The sequence below is a fragment of the Strigops habroptila genome, unplaced genomic scaffold (assembly GCF_004027225.2).
Source record: "Strigops habroptila isolate Jane unplaced genomic scaffold, bStrHab1.2.pri NW_022045623.1_ctg1, whole genome shotgun sequence".
Lineage (NCBI taxonomy): Eukaryota > Metazoa > Chordata > Aves > Psittaciformes > Psittacidae > Strigops > Strigops habroptila.
Genome location: NW_022651100.1, coordinates 26742 through 45927, shown reverse-complemented (window position 1 = coordinate 45927; position 19186 = coordinate 26742). Strand labels below are relative to the sequence as shown.

The 19186-nt window shown below is 58.4% G+C and overlaps 2 protein-coding genes and 1 long non-coding RNA gene across 3 annotated transcripts in view; 1 reads left to right on the top strand and 2 right to left on the bottom strand.

The window, feature by feature from the left end:
- Positions 1-854: 854 nt before the first annotated feature.
- On the bottom strand, positions 855-15664 carry XRCC1 (X-ray repair cross complementing 1). Its single transcript, XM_030474952.1, has 16 exons — positions 15560-15664; positions 15363-15455; positions 14677-14775; positions 12903-13061; positions 10896-10967; positions 9889-9985; positions 9717-9802; positions 8481-8740; positions 7667-7783; positions 6870-6955; positions 6741-6777; positions 6590-6666; positions 4607-4697; positions 3432-3507; positions 2650-2841; positions 855-1412 (listed from the first exon to the last, which is right to left on the bottom strand). Exons 1-15 carry the CDS (start codon positions 15608-15610, stop codon positions 2716-2718), a joined length of 1527 nt encoding a protein of 508 aa, XP_030330812.1. The 5' UTR covers positions 15611-15664; the 3' UTR covers positions 855-1412; positions 2650-2715.
- LOC115603205 lies at positions 14420-14616 on the top strand. The gene is made up of 3 exons (XR_003989826.1): positions 14420-14442; positions 14475-14484; positions 14536-14616. It is a non-coding gene; the product is annotated as an uncharacterized LOC115603205 (long non-coding RNA).
- Positions 15665-16536: 872 nt separating the features above from the next.
- SMG9 (SMG9 nonsense mediated mRNA decay factor) overlaps positions 16537-19186 on the bottom strand; it is a 13735-nt gene continuing 11085 nt past the window's right edge. Inside the window, exons 10-11 of the mRNA XM_030474951.1 lie at positions 18114-18255; positions 16537-16874 (exon numbers count right to left, since the gene is read on the bottom strand). Of these exons, the coding sequence (XP_030330811.1) occupies positions 16796-16874; positions 18114-18255 (221 nt within the window). The 3' untranslated portion in view covers positions 16537-16795. The remainder of the gene's footprint in view (positions 16875-18113; positions 18256-19186) is intronic.

Here is a 19186-nt window from a genome sequence, read left to right as displayed (position 1 = left end):
CCCCCTGTGACATCATCACCCCCCCAAAAAGGCAAAGCAGGAGGCAACGGCCTTAATGAATCACTTTAATTCAGCTCATTTACATATTAATGAGACTCATTTACATACAGCATCCCCCCCCCCCCCATGTCGTGGTGGTCTCAGCCCCACATAGCTCATTCTATGGGGTCTCAGCCCCCCATACATCACTCTATAATGGTCTCAGCCCCCCCTATATCACTCTATAGTGGTCTCAGCGCCCCATATCTCACTCTATGGTGGTCTCAGCCCCCCATATCTCACCCTATAGTGGTCTCAGCCCCCCAAATATCGCTCTATAGTGGTCTCAGCCCCACATAGCTCAATCTATGGAGGTGCTGGGTCCATGTGGGGCTGGGTTGGATGGATGTGGGTCAGGGTTAGAGGGGGTTGGATGGATGTGGGGCTGGGTTGGATGGATGTGGGTCAGGGTTAGAGGGGGTTGGATGGATGTGGGGCTGGGTTGGATGGATGTGGGGCTGGGTTAGGGGGGTTGGATGGATGTGGGTCAGGGTTAGAGGGGTTGGATGGATGTGGGGCTGGGTTAGATGGATGTGGGTCAGGGTTAGAGGGGTTGGATGGATGTGGGGCTGGGTTAGATGGATGTGGGTCAGGGTTAGAGGGGTTGGATGGATGTGGGGCTGGGTTGGATGGATGTGGGGCTGGGTTAGCGGGGTCAGATGGATGTGGGGCACCCCATAACCCCCCCCCCCGGCCCCACATCTCCCCCCAAGTGGCCCCTTCAGCCTCTCCCCGCCCCACACCCGCCATCCCGGGTCCTTTTACCTCGGGACCCGCGGCCCCAAGCTCCGCCACCATCGGGGTCCTTCTGGTACCTTCGATCCCTCTGCGCACACGCCGACCTAGCTCCGTCCCCCCCATTGGCCGCGCAACCCCCTAAAGCCCACCCACCGCCCGCCGGCGGCCAATCACCAGCGTCGTAGAAGCGCTTGTGGGCGGGGCTTGCCGCCCCCGCCCCCCCCATCCTAGGGGCAGGGGCGGGATTCGAACCCGCGGCCACGAGTGGGGCCAAACCCCGCCGCTCACAAGAGGCGGGCGCTGATTGGCTGTTGCCACGCAACGCTGCGCCGCAATGAGGCTGCGAGGTTGCTTAGCAACGCGATGCAGAGGGAGACGCGGCAGCGGGCGGTGATTGGCTGTTGCTTAGCAACGCGCGGAGGTGGAGCCCTAGAGGGTGTTGCCTGGCAACGCGCAAGCGGCGGAGGGTGGTGGGGACCACATCAGTGTGAGGGTGCTGCCGCCCTGTGGCCACCAGCGGTACTGCAGGGGCTGAGCATCACCTATAGATGGGGCGCTCCGGGACGCGTTTTAGGGGGCAAAGCGAGAGCGGATTGTCCTGTCGGGGGGCACCAGCCCTTGGGTGTCATTGAAGCCTATGGAGATACCACAACCTCAGTAGGACCCAATGTGACACCCCAAAGAGGATGGGGACTGAGGCTCCATGTGTCACCCAAGGCCATGGGGCCACCCTAGACCGTGTCATTGAAGCCTATGGAGATGCCACCACCCCACTGGGACACCCCAAAGAGGTGATAACCTGGTGGTTGTGACCCATAGGGATGTCATTATGGAGGGGACCGACCCATCTGATGTCACCAAGGACCATAAGGACACTGTGGGTCACCCCATTGAAGCCTATGGAGATGCCACCACCCCAATGGGACCCAATGTGACACCCCAAGGAGGTGATGGAGTCATGGGGGGCACCCATAGGGATGTCATTATGGAGGGGACCGAGGCTCCATGTGTCACCCAAGGCCATGGGGCCATCCTAGAGCGTGTCATTGAAGCCTATGGAGATGCCAGCACCCCAATGGGACCCATGGGGCGGGGGGAAGGGGGATTGAGTGGTGGCCCCACCAAAGGGGGCAGGAAATGGGGGTGTGGCCCCTTTAAGAGGCGTCTCTTAAAGAGGCAACAGGCTTAAAAGGGCAATGGCTTAAAGGAGGCCTGATTTAAGTGGGATTAAACGGGTATTGGCCTTTAAGGGGCCACAGCCTTAATTGTCTTAAAGGGGCAATAGGCTTAAAGGAGCCATGGGCTTAAAGGGGCATTGTCTTAAAGGGGCAATGGCCTTAATGGGGCAATGGGCTTAAAGGGGTAATGGTCTTAATTGGGCCACGACTTAAATGGGCTTAAAGGAGCAAGGGCTTAAAGGGGCCACAGCCTTAAAGGGGCAATGGGCTTAAAGGGGCCACAGCCTCAAAGGGGCAATGGGCTTAAAGGGGCCACAGCCCTAAATGGGCTTAAAGGGCCAATGGGCATAAAGGGGCATTGTCTTAAATGGGCAATAGCCTTAAAGAGGCCAAGGCCTTAAAGAAGCAATGGGCTTAAACGGGCAATGGGCTTAAAGGGACAACCTTAAAGGGATCAAGGCCTTAAATGGCCTTAAAGAGCCAACAACTTAAATGGGCTTAAAGGAGCAATGGCCTTAAAGGGGCCACAGCCTTAAAGGGGCAATGGCCTCAGCATGATGCCCCCCCACCCACTTAAAGCGCCAACACCCCTTTATGTGCAGTCCCCACCACCACGCCCCTTCTGGTGACGTCACAGGGGGGGCATGCCCCCCCCAATCCCCCGCCCCCCCCCCCTTTACAGCCATTTAATTACCCAAAACCGCTTTAATTCGCCTCCAAAACGATGGGGGGGGGGGGGGATGGGATGTGCGTGATGACGTCACGGCGACCCCCCATCCGCCGGCACGACAGCGAAGGGCTGGGCCGGCAGGGGGCGTTGCTGCTCGCCGCAGCGCAGCAGCCAATGGGGGCGCACGATGGTCAGCGAGGGGCGGAGCTCCAGCGCCTGGAGGGGCGGGGCTTGCGGGGGTCAGGCCCCTCCCACCTCTCCCTAAGCAACGCCCCCCCTAAAGCCCCTCCCACCTCTCCCTAAGCCCCTCCCAGCTGTCTAAGCCCCTCCCCTCTCAGCCCCGCCCACCTCTAAGCCGCTCCCCTAAGCCACGCCCCTCTCAAGCCCCTCCCACTTCTCCCACAGCCCTGCCCCTCCTACCTCACCAAGCCACGCCCCTCCTCAAGCCCCTCCCATCTCTACTTAAGCCACGCCCCTTCCTTAACCCCTCCTACCTCCCCTATAGCCACGCCCCCTCCCTGAAGCCCCTCCCACCTCTCCCGAGCCACACCCCTCCTCAAGCCCCTCCCACCTCTCCCTAAGCCACGCCCCCTCAAAGCCCCTCCCACATCTCCAAGCCCCTCCCCTCTGAGCCCCGCCCACCTCTCTAAGCCGCTCCCCCTCCCCTCCTCTCTAAGCCCCGCCCCTCTCAAGCCCCTCCCGCTCCCCTCTAAGCCCCGCCCCCTCCTCAAACCCACCCCACCTCCCCTGTAAGCCCCACCCCTTGCCCATAAGCCCCGCCCCTTTGCTCCTAAGCCCCGCCCCACCTGGTGGAAGGCCTCGTCCCAGCCCTGGGCTGTCACCACGTGGGTCACTGCGGAGCTCATGGAGGGAGCCAGGGTCCTGCACCAGTATGGACCAGTATAGACCAGTATGGACCAATATGGACCAGTATGGACCAGTATAAGGCAATATAAAGCACTATGAACTGGTAGGGAGCACTATAGAACCCAGTATGGAACCATTTAAACCAGTATGGAGCCATATAAACCAGTGTAACCTCCCAGTATGAGCCACTATAACCCAGTATGACCCACTATAACCCAATATAGCCTCCCAGTATGACCCCTAGAACCCAATACAGACCAGTATAACCCAATATAACCCACTATAACCTCCCAGTATGACCCAATATAGCCCAATATAACCCAATATAACTCAGTATAGCCTCCCAGTCCAGCCCAGTATGACCCAGTATAGCCCAGTATAACCTGATATAACCCAGTATAGCCTCCCAGTATGACCCAGTAGACCTCAATACAGCCCAATATGCCCCAGTATAACCCAATATGACCCACTATAACCTCCCAGTCCGTCCCAGTATGACCCAATATAGCCCAATACAGCCCAGTATAGCCCAGTATAACCCAATATAACCCACTCTAAGCTCCCAGTCCAGCCCAGTATGACCCAGTAGAGCTCAATACAGCTCAATATAACCCAATACAACCCACTCTAACCTCCCAGTTTAGCCCAGTATGACCCACTAGAGCCCAATACAGCCCAATATACCCTGGTATAACCCAATATAACCCACTATAACCTCCCAGTCCAGCCCAGTATGACCCAGTATGGACCAGTACAACCCACTAGAACCTCCCAGACCCCCCCCCCCCCGTATGACCCAGTCTCTCCTCCCAGTGCCCCCAGTATACCCCATTATAACCCAGTACACCCCAGTATAGCCCAGTATAACCCAGTATGACCCACTCTAAGCTCTGGGCCCACCCCAGTAGCGCCCAGTCCCTCCCAGTATGCCCCAGTAGAGCCTCCCAGTGCCCTCCAATCCCATCCCAGTCCCTCCCAGTGGCCCCAGTCCAGCCCAATATGGACCAGTATAGCCCAATATGGACCAGTATGGACCTATATGGAGCTATATACACTGGTATGGACCAGTATGGACCAATACAGACCAGTATGGACCAGTATGGACCCCACTCACCCCCCGAAGGCGATGACGAGGCGCCGCAGCCGTCGCCCCTCCCCCTCGGGGAAGCTGCCAGCCAATAGGAACGAGAGGCCCCGGAAGAAGTCTGCCAATAGGAAGAGGCCACGGGGGGAGGGGGGGGGAGGGGGTGTGTGTCACGTGGGGGGGCCACGTGGGGGCACCCCTGGGGGGGGGGGTTGGAATGGGGGGGAATGGGGGGTAATTGGGTGTAATGGGGTGTAAATGGGCTATAATGGGGTATAAACGGGGTATATTGGATTATAATGGGCTATAATGGGCTATAATGGGGTATAAATGGGGTATAAATGGGGTATACTAGGTTAAAACAGGCTATAATGGGGTATAATGGGCTATAAATGGGGTATAATGGGGTATACTGGGTTAAAACGGGCTATAATGGGCTATAATGGGGTACAAATGGGGTATAAATGGGGCATACTGGGTTAAAATGGGCTATAATGGGCTATAATGGGGTATAAATGGGGTATAAATGGGGCATACTGGGTTAAAATGGGCTATAATGGGATATAGTGCAGTATAAATGGGGTATAAATGGGGCATACTGGGTTAAAATGGGCTATAATGGGCTATAATGGGCTATAAATGGCGTATAAATGGGGTATACTGGGTTAAAATGGGCTATAATGGGCTATAATGGGGTATAAATGGGGTATATTGGATTATAATGGGCTATAATGGGCTATAATGGGGTATAAATGGGGTATACTGGGTTAAAACGGGCTATAATGGGGTATAATGGGGTATAAATGGGGTATAATGGCGTATAAATGGGGTATACTGGGTTAAAAGGGGCTATAATGGGATATAATGGGGTATAAATGGGGTATAAATGGGGTATACTGGGTTAAAATGGGCTATAATGGGTATTAATGGGGTATAAATGGGGTATAATGGGGTATAAACGGGCTATAATGGGATATGATGGGGTATAAATGGCGTATACTGGGTTATAATGGGATATAAGGAGGTATAACTGGGGTATACTGGGTTAAAATGGGCTATAATGGGGTGTAATGGAGTATAAATGGAGTATAAATGGGCTATAATGGGGTATAAATGGTGTATACTGGGCTATAATGGCATATAACGGGGTATGAATGGGGTATAGTGGGTTATAATGGGATATAGTGGGGTATAACTGGGGTATACTGGGTTAAAATGGGCTATAATGGGGTGTAATGGGGTATAAATGGGGTATAAATGGGCTATAATGGGGTATAAATGGCATATACTGGGTTATAATGGGCTATAATGGGATATAATGGCATATAACGGGGTATGAATGGGGTATACTGGGTTATAATGGGATATACTGGGGTATAAATGGGGTATACTGGGTTATAATGGGCTATAATGGGGTGTAATGGGGTTTAAACGGGGTATACTGGGATATACTGGGATATAACGGGGTGTAATGGGGGATAATGGGGGATAATGGGCTATACTGGGATATAACGGGGTATAAATGGGGTATACTGGCTTATGATGAGCTATACTGGGATATAATGGGGTGTAATGGGGAATAATAGGGTATAAATGGGTTATACTGGGGTATAATGGGCTATAATGGGCTACACTAGGGTATAAATGGGGTATACTGGGATATACTGGGGTAGAATAGGTTATAATGGGGTAGAATGGGTTATGATTGGTTATAACGGGGTATACTGGCCTATAATGGGATACGAATGGGTTATACTGGGAGATTACAGTGGGTTATACTGGGCTGACCCAGTATATCCCATTATAGCCCAGTATGACCCAGTATAACCCAGTATAGTCCCTATAACACCCCAGTCCAACCCACTATAACCCATTATAGCCCAGTACGACCCAGTATAACCCAGTATAGTCTCTATAACACCCCAGTCCAACCCAGTATAACCCATTATAACCCAGCATGACCCCGTACATCCCATTATAGCCCAGTATAGCCCAATATAGCCCCAGACCAACCAGGCAGGGGGGGGATAGGCTCTTCCTCCTCCTCTTCCTCGCTGTTCTCCTCAGTGGAGCCTCCATAGGGATCATCCCTATGGAATGGGATGGATCAGAGAGCGGGGGGTAAGCAGGAAAAGGGGGGGGGGGACACCCCCGCAACACTCACGGCTCCGATTGGTCGCTGCCATCATCCGAATCAGTCCCTGCAATGCGATTGGATGGGGTTCATTTGGGGCTTCAGCCCCTTTAAGAGAAGGGGGGGGGGGGGAATGGACGAGGGAGGGGCGTGGCTTACCCGCGGGCACGTGGGCGGGAGGGGGCGTGGCCTCCGCAGGCTCCTCCCCCTCGCTGCCGGAGGAGGCGGAGCCATCCAGGAGGTACCTGGGGAGGGGGCGTGGTTTAAATGAGACCACGCCCCCCCGCCCACTCCTTATAAGGGGCAGCCAATCATAAGGCTTACAGGGGTTCAATGGCAGGGGGTGTGGCTTAGGGCGCAGGGGGCGTGGCTTAGGGCCAAGGCAGTTCAATGGAGGGGGCGTGGCTTAGGGCCGAGGCTGTTCAAGGGAGAGGGTGTGACTTAGAGCGCAGGGGGCGTGGCTTAGGAGCAAGGCAGGTCAATGGGAGGGGGCGTGGTTTAGGGCATGGGGCGTGGCTTATGGCTCATGGGGTTCAATGGAGAAGGCGTGGCTTAGGGCGGAGGGAGCGTGGCTTAGGGCCAAGGCAGTTCAATGGAGGGGGCGTGGCTTGCGGCATAGGGGGCGTTGCTTAGGGCTCATAGGGTTCAATGGAGGAGGTGTGGATTAGGGTGCAGGGGGCGGGGTTTAGGGCCAAGGCAGTTCAATGGCAGGGGCATGCCATGGGGGCAAGGGGGCGTGGCTTAGGGCACATAGGGTTCAATGGAGGGGGCGTGGCTTAGGGCCAAGGCAGTTCAATGGAGGAGGCGTGGCTTGGGGCGCAGGGGGCGTGACTTAGGGCCAAGGCAGCTCAATGGCAGGGGGCAGAGCTTAGGGCCAAGGCTGGTCAATGGAAGGGGGCGTGGCTTGGGGCATAGGGGGCGTGGTTTAGGGCCAAGGGGGCGGGGCTAATGCTCACGGGCGGCAGGGCAGGCGGCGCCCCCGGCTCTGACAGTCCCAGATCCAGTCGGGGCTCACGAGCAGCCCCCCCATGGCCCGCGCCCGGGCGGCCTTTGGGGTGCGGGGGAAGGCGCAGCTGTGGGGGGAGATAAGAGATAAGGGGGGGTCAGATAAGGGGGGGGGGGTCAGATAATGTGCGTGATAAGGGGGGAGATAAGGGGGTTGGATAAGGGGGGGTCAGATAAGACAGGAGATAATGGGGGGATCAGATAACAGGGAAGATCAGGGGGAGCCACATAAATGGGGTCAGATAAGAGGCGAGATAAAGGGGGTCAGATAAGGGGGGGGATCAGATAAGAGGGGGCATCAGATAAGGGGGGGATCATATAAGGCGGGGGTCATACAAGGGGGGAGCTAAGGGGGGGTCAGATAAGGATGGGGTCAAATAAGGGGGGGGTCAGAAAAGGGGGGGTTGGATAAGGGGGTTCATTCAGATAAGGGGGAGTAAGATAAGGGGGGGGTCAGATAAGAGGGTGTCATACAAGGGGGGAGCTAAGGGGAGTCAGATAATGGGGGGGGTCAAATAAGGGGATTCATTCAGATAAAGGGGAGTAAGATAAGTGGGGGCCAGATAACGAGGGGTCGCATAAGGGGTGAGATAACGGGGGGTCAGATAATGGGGGTGATAAGGGGGGGTCAGATAAGGGGCAGCCAGATAAGGGGGGGGGTGTCAGATAAGGGGGGGAAAGAGCAGGGGGCGGGGCTAAGGAAGGGAAAGGGGAGCAGTGGGCGGGGCTAAGGGAGGGGAGGGGGGAGCAGGGGGCGGGGCTTACACGAGGTGGGTGCAGCGCGGCGTCCAATCAGGGCTGTAGGTCGCTCCCATGGCAACGGCGGCCGCGCGCAATTGGCCGCGCAGGGGGTTCTCGAAGCCGCTCAGCGCCAGCACCACCCCCCCCCAGGGGGGGCGTGGCCACGGCCGCGGGGGGCGTGGCCTCGGACGAAGGGGGCGGAGCTTCGGGCGCAGGGGGCGGAGCTTTGGGCGCAGGGGGCGGAGCTTGGAGGGTCCGGGGCTGCTTCCGGGGGGTCCCATTGGCTTTGGGGAGGGGGGGGGATGGGGAGGGGCGGCGCTTGGGGGGCTGCAATGGGAAAAGGGGGGGGGTTAGTGGGGGAGAGGGGAAGGGGGGGGGGTAAAGAGGGTGGGAGGGGTTAGAGGAGGTGGGAGGGGCCTAAATGGGGTGAGGGAGGGGCTAAAGGGGGAGGGATTAAAGAGGAGGAGCTTGAAGGGGAGGGAGGGGCTAAAAGGGGGTGGGAGGGGTTTAAAAGGGGTGAGGGAGGGGCCAAAGGTGGGAGGGATTAAAGGCGGAGGAGCTTAATGGGAAGGGGAGGGGCTAAAGGGGGAGGAGCTAAAAGGGGAGGGGCTAAAAGGGGTGAGGGAGGGGCTAAGGGGGGACAAGCTTAAAGGGGAGGAGCTTGGAGGGGAGGGCGAAAGGGGGAGGAGCTTAAAGTGGGAGGGGCTAAAGTGAAGGGAGGGGCAAGAAGTGGGAGTGGCCAAAGGGGGAGAAGCATAAAGGGGGTGGGAGGAGCGTAAAGGGGGTGGGAGGAGCTTAAAGGGGGTGGGAGGAGCTTAAAGGGGGTGGGAGGAGCTTGACGGGAGGGGGGGGCTAAAGGGGACTGTAGCCAATGCGGGAGGAACCTAAAGTGAGTGGGAGGAGTCAAAGCAGGAGGAGCCAAAGGGGGAGGAGCTTAAAGTGGGCGGGGCTAAAGGGGCGGGGCTTGGAGGAGAGTTGGGGGGCCAAAGGGGGTGGAGCTAAAGGGGAGGGGGGCAAAGGGGGAGGAGCTTAAGTGGGAGTTGCCAAGGGGGGAGCTTAAAGGGGAGTGGGAGGAGACAAAGGGGGAGGAGCTTAAAGGGGGCGGGGCTAAAAGGGAGTTGGGGCAATGAGGGAGGAGCTTAAAGGGGGCGGGGCTAAAAGGGGAGTGGTGGCTAAAGGGGGTGGGGCCAGACGGGGAGGAGCTTAAAGGAGGGAGGGGCCAAATGGGGCGTGGCTTAGGGAGCAGGGGGCGGGGCTTACCCGGCCTTTGTGGGCGGAGCCTGCGCTGGCTTTGAGGGCAGCATCGGCATAACTGGGGCCGGGGGGGGGCGCCCCGGAGGGGGGGGCTGCGGGAAGAGGGGCGGGGCTTAGCATGGCCCCGCCCCCTCCCCGGCGAAGCCCCGCCCACAAGGGGGGGGGGGAAGGGTCTTACCTGGGGGGGAGGGGGGGCGCTGGTAGAAGAGGGCCCCGGGGGGGCGCAGGGGGGAGGCCCCCCCCTCCCGTAGGGTGAAGGGGCCCAAGCGGCGAACCTATGGGGAGAAGGGGGGGGAAGGGGTGGTTATGGGGCACTTATGGGGCTGGGGGGGTCGGTTGTGGGGCAGGTGTGGGGCTGGGGGGGTTGGTTGTGGGGCTACAACGACACTTGTGGGGGACTTATGGGGTGGTGGTGGGCGGTTATGGGGTGGGGGGGTGCAGTTATGGGGCTGGGAAATCACTTGTGGGGCAGATATGGGGTTGAAGAGGGTGGGTGTGGGGCTCATGGGGGCGGTTATGGGGCAGTTAAGGGGTTGAGGGGTGGTTGTGGGGCAGATATGGGGTTATGGGGGGCAGTTATGGGGCAGGCGTGGGGCTACAAAGACACTTGTGGGGCACTTATGGGGTGGTGGAAGGAGGTTATGGGGTGGGGGGGTGCAGTTATAGGGCCAGAAGGGCAACTTATGGGGCTGGGAAATCACTTGTGGGGCAGATACGGGTTGGTAGAGGGTGGGTGTGGGGCCAGGAGAGCACTTGTGGGGCAGTTAAGGGGTTGGGGGGTGGTTGTGGGGTAGATATGGGGTTATGGGGGGCAGTTATGGGGCAGGTGTGGGGCTGAGGGTGTCAGTTGTGGGGCTACAAAGACACCTGTGGGGCGGTTATGGGGCTGGGGGGGCAGTTATGGGGCTGGGAAATCACTTGTGGGGCAGATATGGGGTTGAAAAGGGTGGGTGTGGGGATCATGGGGGCGGTTATGGGGCAGTTAAGGGGTCGGGGGGGGTTATGGGGGGCAGTTATGGGGCCGGGAAATCACTTATGGGGCAGCTATGGGGCCACAAAGACACTTGTGGGGCAGTGATGGGGTCTGGGGGAGTAGTTGTGGGGCAGTTATGGGGTTGTAGGGGGTGCTTAGGGGCAGCTGTGGGGTGGCTATGGGGCGCTATGGGGCAGTTGGGGGTCACTCACCGGGGCCTCAGCAGGAGCCGCATCCTCTGGGGGGGCGAAGACACGAACATAGGAGAGACCAAAGGGACGGTCCTGGGGGGAGATGTGCCCCATAGAGCCCCTGCCCCATAGATCGGCCCCATAGAGCCCTGCCCCATAGAGCCCCTGCCCCATAGATCTGCCCTATAGAGCCCCTGCCCCATAGAGCCCCTGCCCCATAGATCTGCTCCATAGAGCCCTGCCCCATAGAGCCCTGCCCCATAGATCTGCCCCACAGACCCCTGCCCCATAGATCTGCCCTATAGAGCCCCTGCCCCATAGAAGTGCCCCAGAGAGCCGCTGCCCCATAGATCCGCCCCAGAGAGCCCTCCCCATAACCCTGCCCCATAGCGCCCAACAGTGCCCCCACCTGGCTCTAGGGCTGGGCGCAGCCCCCTATAGCACTCCTCTAGCCCCCTATGGGCCCCTATAGGCTCACTTGGCTATAGGGCTGGCTGCAGCCCCCTATAGAACCCCTATCGCCCCCTATAGCACCCCTATGGGCCCTATGTGCTCCCCTGGCTATAGGGCTGGCTGCAGCCCCCTGTAGAACCCCTCTAGCCCCCTATAGCCCCTACTGCCCCCTATAGCCTCTATCGCCCTTATAGCCCCCTATGGGCCCTATCTGCTCACCTGCCTATAGGGCTGGCTGCAGCCCCCTATAGAACCCCACTAGCCCCCTATAGCCCTTATAGCCCCTATGGAATCCCTATCTGCTCACCTGGCTATAGGGCTGGCTGCAGCCCCCTATAGCCCCTATAGGACCCCTATGTGCTCACCTGGCTCTAGGGCTGGCTGCAGCCCCCTATAGCCCCTATAGGACCCCTATGTGCTCACCTGGCTATAGGGCTGGCTGCAGCCCCCTATAGACCCCTATAGGACCCCTATGTGCTCACCTGGCTCTAGGGCTGGCTGCAGCCCCCTATAGACCCCTATAGGAGCCCTATGTGCTCACCTGGCTATAGGGCTGGCTGCAGCCCCCTATAGGACCCCTATGTGCTCAGCTGGCTCTAGGGCTGCCTGCAGCCCCCTATAGGACCCCTATGTGCTCACCTGGCTCTAGGGCTGGCTGCAGACCCCTATAGGCCCCTATAGGACCCCTATGTGCTCACCTGGCTCTAGGGCTGGCTGCAGCCCTCTATAGACCCCTATAGGACCCCTATGTGCTCACCTGGCTCTAGGGCTGGCTGCAGCCCCCTATAGCCCCTATAGGACCCCTATGTGCTCACCTGGCTCTAGGGCTGCCTGCAGCCCCCTATAGCTCCCTATAGGACCCCTATGTGCTCACCTGGCTCTAGGGCTGCCTGCAGCCCCCTATAGCCCCCTATAGGACCCCTATGTGCTCACCTGGCTCTAGGGCTGGCTGCAGCCCCCTATAGCCCCTATAGGACCCCTATGTGCTCACCTGGCTATAGGGCTGGCTGCAGCCCCCTATAGCTCCCTATAGGACCCCTATGTGCTCACCTGGCTCTAGGGCTGCCTGCAGCCCCCTATAGCTCCCTATAGGACCCCTATGTGCTCACCTGGCTCTAGGGCTGGCTGCAGCCCCCTATAGCCCCTATAGGAGCCCTATGTGCTCACCTGGCTCTAGGGCTGGCTGCAGCCCCCTATAGCCCCTATAGGAGCCCTATGTGCTCACCTGGCTCTAGGGCTGGCTGCAGCCCCCTATAGCCCCTATAGGACCCCTATGTGCTCACCTGGCTCTAGGGCTGCCTGCAGCCCCCTATAGCTCCCTATAGGACCCCTATGTGCTCACCTGGCTATAGGGCTGGCTGCAGCCCCCTATAGCCCCTATAGGACCCCTATGTGCTCACCTGGCTCTAGGGCTGGCTGCAGACCCCTATAGCCCCTATAGGACCCCTATATGCTCACCTGGCTCTAGGGCTGGCTGCAGACCCCTATAGCCCCCTATAGGACCCCTATGTGCTCACCTGGCTCTAGGGCTGGCTGCAGCCCCCTATAGCCCCTATAGGACCCCTATATGCTCACCTGGCTATAGGGCTGGGTGCAGACGAGGCGCAGGCGGTCCCAGCCCCCCCCCGCCGCGCCCCTCACCAGGGCCTCGGGCCCGAAGCTCCGCCCCCTGCGAGGCTCCGCCCCCTCCCGGCTCTCGCGGGGGGACATGAAGGCGGCCGCCGGCAGCAGCACCTATAGAGAGGACACGTATAGGGGGTTATATAGGGGCCTATGGGGTGCTATGGGGGTCTATAGGGTGTCTATGGTGGCCTATTAGGGGTCTAAGGGGGGATTTGGGGGGGTTTTGGGGCGCTATGGGGTGTCTATAGGGGGCTATAGGGTGTCTACAGGCTGCTATGGGAGCGCAAGGCTTGCTAAGAGAGGGGCTATAGGGTCCTGTGGGCGCTACGCAGGGTTAGGGGGTCCTATAGGGCGCTATGGGGTGTCTGTGGTGGCCATGGGGGTCTATAGGGCTGTAGAGGTGCCTATGGGGCGGGCTATTAGGTATCTATGGGGTGGCTACAGGGTATCTATAGGTGCCTATAGGGTGTCTAGAGGGTATACAGAGGTGCCTATAGGTGGCTATGGCGGGGGCCTATTAGGTATCTATGGTGTGTCTATAGCGTACCTATAGGTGCCTATAGGATTCCTATAGATGCATATACGGTACACAGACATGCCTATAGGTTATCTATATGACATTAATAGGCATCTATAGAGTATCTATAGGCACCTATGGGGTGTCTCTATGGCATCTATAGGTGCCTACAGAGCATCTATATGTGCCTATATGGTATCCATAGCTCCCTATAGAACGTCTATAGGGTACACGTAGTTGCCAACAGGTGTCTTTGGGGGGTGGTATCTATTAGTTATCTCTGGGGTGTCTATGGGGTATCCCTAGATGTCTATAGGTGCTTCTAAGGTGTCTATAGCGTATCCATAGGTACCTATAGGATGTCTATAGGGTACACAGAGATGCCTATAGGTGTCTGGGGGGGGGGTCCTAGGAGTTATCTCTGAGGTGTCTATAGGGTACCCCTAGGTGTCAATAGGTGCCTATAGGGTACCTACAGGGTACACAGAGCTGCCTGTAGGTGTCTATGGGGGGGGGAGGTCTATGAGTTATCTCTGGGGTCTCTATGGGGTATCCCTAGGTGTCCATAGGTGCCTCTAGGGTGTCTATAGGTGCCTACAGGGTGTCCATAGGTGCTTACAGGGTGTCCATAGGTGCCCACAGGTGCCTCTAGGGTGTCTACAGGTGCCTACAAGGTGTCTATACGTGCCTCTAGGATGTCCATAGGTGCCTCCAGGGTATCTATAGGTGCCTACAGCGTGTCAAGGTACCTCTAGATTACCTGTAGGTGCTTCTAGGGTATCTATAGGTATCTATAGGTGTCTCTAGCGTGTCTAGAGGTGCCTATAGAGTACCTATAAGTGTCTACGGGGTATCTACAGGTGCCTCTAGGGTGTCTATAGGGTGCCTATGGGTGTCTATAGGGTGCCTATAGGTATCTATAGGTGCCTCTAGGTATCTATATGTGCTTCAAGGGTATCTATAGGTATCTCTAGGGTGTCTATAGGTGCCTACAGGATATCTATGAGTGTCTATGGGGTATCTACACGTGCCTCTAGGGCATCTATAGGTAACTATAGGTATCTATAGGTATCTATAGGTGCCTCTAGGGTGCCTATAGGTATCTATAGGTGCCTCTAGGGCATCTATAGTGTGCCTACAGGTATCTATAGGTGCCTCTAGGGTGCCTACAGGTATCTATGGGTGTCTATAGGGTACCTGTAGGCTCACCTGGAAGCTGCCCCCGTCGCGGGTCCCCACGAGCGCCTCCACGAAGGCGGAGCCGTTGTTGCCGATGAGCAGGCGGTGGATGCGCTGCCCCGCCGGGAGCTGCCAGAAGGGGGCGCATGGCGGATATAGGGGGCACAGAGGCGCGTATGGGGGGGATGTAAGGGGGATACATAGGGGGGGATATAGGGAGGGATATATAGCGCAGGGATATGGGGGGGATATAGGAGGGGGATACAGGAGGGGATATAGAGGAGGATGTGTAGGGGGGATATAAGGGAGGATATATAGGCGTATATAGGTCAGAATATAATGGGAGAGTATATAGAAATGCATATGGGGGAACATAATGGGATATATATAGGGAAGGATATAATGGGGGCATTAAACCCCCTAAACCCCCTATAGGAGACACAGGGACCCCCCAAACCCCCTAGAGAGGACCCAAACCCCCCATAGGAGACACAGGGACCCCCCAATACCCCTATAGAGGACCCAAACCCCCCCATAGGAGACACAAGGACCCCCTAAATCCCCCATAGGAGACACAGGGACCCCCTAAACCCCCTATAGAGGACCCAAATCCCCCTATAGAAGACACAAGGACCCCCTAAACCCCCCATAGGAGACACAGGGACCCCCCTATAGGCCCCAGACCCCCCCTTATACCCCCCTATAGGGCCCTTCACCTCCAGCTCCACACTGATCTGCCGCTCTCCGGCCTTCGCCCCCCTCCAGCGCCCGCCCGCCTCCGGCTGCAGCAGGTTCAGCGCCGGGTACCGCTGACGGGACAACGGGGATAAGGGACCGGGGCCGGGGCCGGGGCCGGGGCCGGCTCCGGGGCCTCCCCCCCACCCCCGGCCCGCCCCGGGCCTGGCCCCGTTACCGGGTCCTCGCTGGACGCGGCCACGACGCGGAGCAGCTGGATCTCCGCCATCGCCGCCGCACCGGAAGCGGCGTCTGGCGCCTGGCGGAAGCGCCGCAACTTTTATAAAGGGTGGCGCTCTGCGCCGGTTAGTCCGCCAGCTCGATGGTATGGAGGCATGGACTGGAAGGGGTGGGGGGGGGGAGCGCGCATGCGCAGTGGGAGGGAGCGTGAGGCGCGCTGGGCATACGGTCCGCCAGGCTCTATGGTAAGGGGAGGGGGGTAAAAAGGGTTTCCCGCGGTTTGTTGGCGCGCATGCGCAGTGTCCCTATGGGTCTATATGGGTCTCTATGGGTTTCTATAGGTCTCTATTGGTCCCTATGGGTCTAGATGGGTCTATATAGGTCCTTATGGGTCTATATAGGTTTCTATGGGGTCCCTATGGGTCTATACGGGTCTATATAGGTCTCTGTGGGGTCCCTATGGGTCCATATAGGTCTCTATGGAGTTTCTATGGGTCCCTATGGGTCTCTATGGATCTCTATGGGTCCCTATGGGTTTATATTGGTCTCTATGGAGTCCCTATGGAGTTTCTATGGGTCTCTATGTGTCCCTATGGGTCCCTATGGGTCTCTATGTGCCTCTATGGGTCTCTATTTGTCCCTATGGGTCACTATGTGTCTCTATGGATCTCTATGGGTCCCTATGGGTCTCTATATGTGCCTCTATGGTCTCTATGGGTCCCTATGGGTCTCTTGTGGATCTCTACAGGTCTCTAAGGGTCCCTATGGATCTCTATGGGTCCCTATGGGTCTCTATAGGTCTCTATGGATCTCTATGTGTCCCTATGGATCCCTATGGGTCCCTATGTGCCTCTATGGTCTCTATATGTCTCTATGGGTCCCTATGGGTCTCTATAGGTCTTAACACCCCCCATACCCTCTAATCACCCCCCCACGGGGCCTTAATTACCCCTAATTAGGCCCAATGAGACACAGTCGGGGGGGTTCAAAGCCGGTTTATTGCCCAAGGGGGGCGTGGCCAAGGGGAGGGGGCGTGGCCACAGCCCATAAAGGAGCAAACGGAGGGGGCGTGGCCAAGGGAGAGGGGGCGTGGCCACAGCGCGGCAGAAGGGCGTGAATGGAAAGGGGGCGTGGCCACAGCGCAGAGGATGAATGGGAAGGGGGCGTGGCCAAGGGGGAAGGGGGCGTGGCCAAGGGGGAAGGGGGCGTGGCCAAGGGGAAAGGGGGCGTGGCCTCAGCCCAGCAGCCGCCCGTACTCGGCCAGGGCCGAGGATTTCTTCACCCCATCCCAGATCCGGGCGGCGTAATGGAACCTGTGGGGCCAGAACGGACCAGTATAGACCAGTACAGACCAGTATGGGGCAGTATGTGCCCTCCCAGCGCTCCCAAATCCCCTCCCAGTCTATCCCAGTCCATCCCAGCAGATCCCAGTTCCCTCCCAGTGCCCCCCAGTATAGCCCAGTGCATCCCAATTACCCTCCCAGTATCTCCCAGTTCCTTCCCAGTCCCCCCCAATCCCGCCCAGTCCATCCCAATCCCCTCCCAGTCCCCCCCAATCCCTTTCCAGTCCCCCCCAATCCCCTCCCAATGCTCCCTAATCCCCTTCCATCACTTCCCAGTGCCCCCCAATCCCCTCCCAGTCCCCCCCAATCCCTTCCCAGTCCCCCCAATCCCCTCCCAGTGCCCCCCAGTCCCCCCCAATCCCCTCCCAGTGCCCACATACCCCCTAAACCCCCCTCCCATTGCTTCCCAGTCCCTCCCACTCCCCCCCAATCCCCTCCCAGTGCCCCCCAGTCCCCCCCCAATCCCTTTCCAGTCCCCCCCATCCCCTCCCAGACCATCCCAGTCCATCCCAATCCCCTCCCAGTCCCCCCCAATCCCCTCCCAGTGCCTATATACCCCCATATAACCCCCTCCCGGTTCCCCCAATCACCTCCCAATCCCTCCCAATCCCCTCCCAGTGCCCATATAGCCCCATATAACCCCCTCCCATTGCTTCCCAGTCCCCCCCAGTCCCCCCCAATCCCCTCCCAGTCCCCCCTAGTTCCCATATACCCCCCTATGGCCCCCTCCCAGCCCCCCCCAGTGCCCCCATACCCCCCTATAACCCCCCTATAACCCCCCTATAACCCCCTCCCAGTGCCCATATACCCCCCTATACCCCCCTATAACCCCCTCCCAGTGCCCTCAATCCTCTCCCATTGCCCATATACCCCCCATAACCCCCTTCCAGTGCCCCCATACCCCCCTATAACCCCCCTATAACCCCCTCCCAGCCCCCCCCAAGTGCCCCCATACCCCCCTGTAACCCCCCCTATAACCCCCTCCCAGTGCCCCCATACCCTCCCATAACCCCCCCATAACCCCCTCCCATTGCCCCCATACCCCCCTATAACCCCCCCCATAACCCCCCTCATAACCCCCATAACCCCCCATAACCCCCCTATAACCCCCCATAACCCCCCCATAACCCCCTATAACTCCCTCCCAGTGCCCATATACCCCCCTATACCCCCCTATAACCCCCCATAGCCCCCCGTAGCCCCCCGCACCAGCTGCGCTCGGTGAGCAGGCTGTGGGAGAGCTGCGCACGCGCGGCCGCCAGCACCCGGCCCCGCAGCCGCGCCACCAGCGCCGCGAACGAGCCGTGGCCCCGGAACGCGCCCAGCAGCGGGAACAGCGGCGCCGCGCCTGCAACGGGATTGGGGGGGGTTATAGGGGGTTATAGGGGGGTATAGGGGGTTATAGGGGGGTGTGGGGGGGTTATAGGGGGTTATAGGGGGGTTATACAGGGGTTATAGGGGGGTATACGGGGGTTATAGGGGATTATAGGGGGTTATAGGGGGGTTATACAGGGGTTATAGGGGGGTGTGGGGGGGTTATACAGGGGTTATAGGGGGGTTATAGGGGGGTGTGGGGGGGTTATAGGGGGATATAGGGGGTTATAGGGGGGTTATAGGGGGGTATACAGGGGTTATAGGGGGGTATGGGGGCACTGGGAGGGGATTGGGGGGGTTATAGAGGGGTTATAGGGGGGTTATGGGGGGGTTATAGGGGGTTTAGGGGGGTTATAGGGGGGTTATAGGGGGTTATAGGGGGTTATATGGGGTTATAGGGGGGTTATAGGGGGGTATGGGGGGGTATAGGGGGGTATGGGGGGTTATACGGGGGTTATAGGGGGTTATAGGGGGGTTATACAGGGGTTATAGGGGGGGTTATAGGGGGGTTATAGGGGGTTATAGGGGGGTTATACAAGGGTTATAGGGGGGTTATAGGGGGGTGTGGGGGGGTTATAGGGGGGTAGGGGGTTATAGGGGGTTATAGGGGTTATAGGGGGGTTATAGGGGGTTATAGGGGGGTTATAGGGGGGTATGCGGGCACTGGGGGGGGATGGGGGGTCATAGGGGGGTATGGGGGCACTGGGGGGGCTGGGAGGGGTCATAGGGGGGTTATAGGGGGGTTATACGGGGGTTATAGGGGGGTTATAGAGGGGGTTTTTACGGGGCGGTGGGGTGGTGTGGGGGGCGTTATAGGTGGGGTGTGGGGGTTATAGGGGGTTATAGGGGTTTATAGGGGGGTTTATCAAGGGTTATAGGGGTTTATAAGGGGGCTGGTGGGGGGGTTA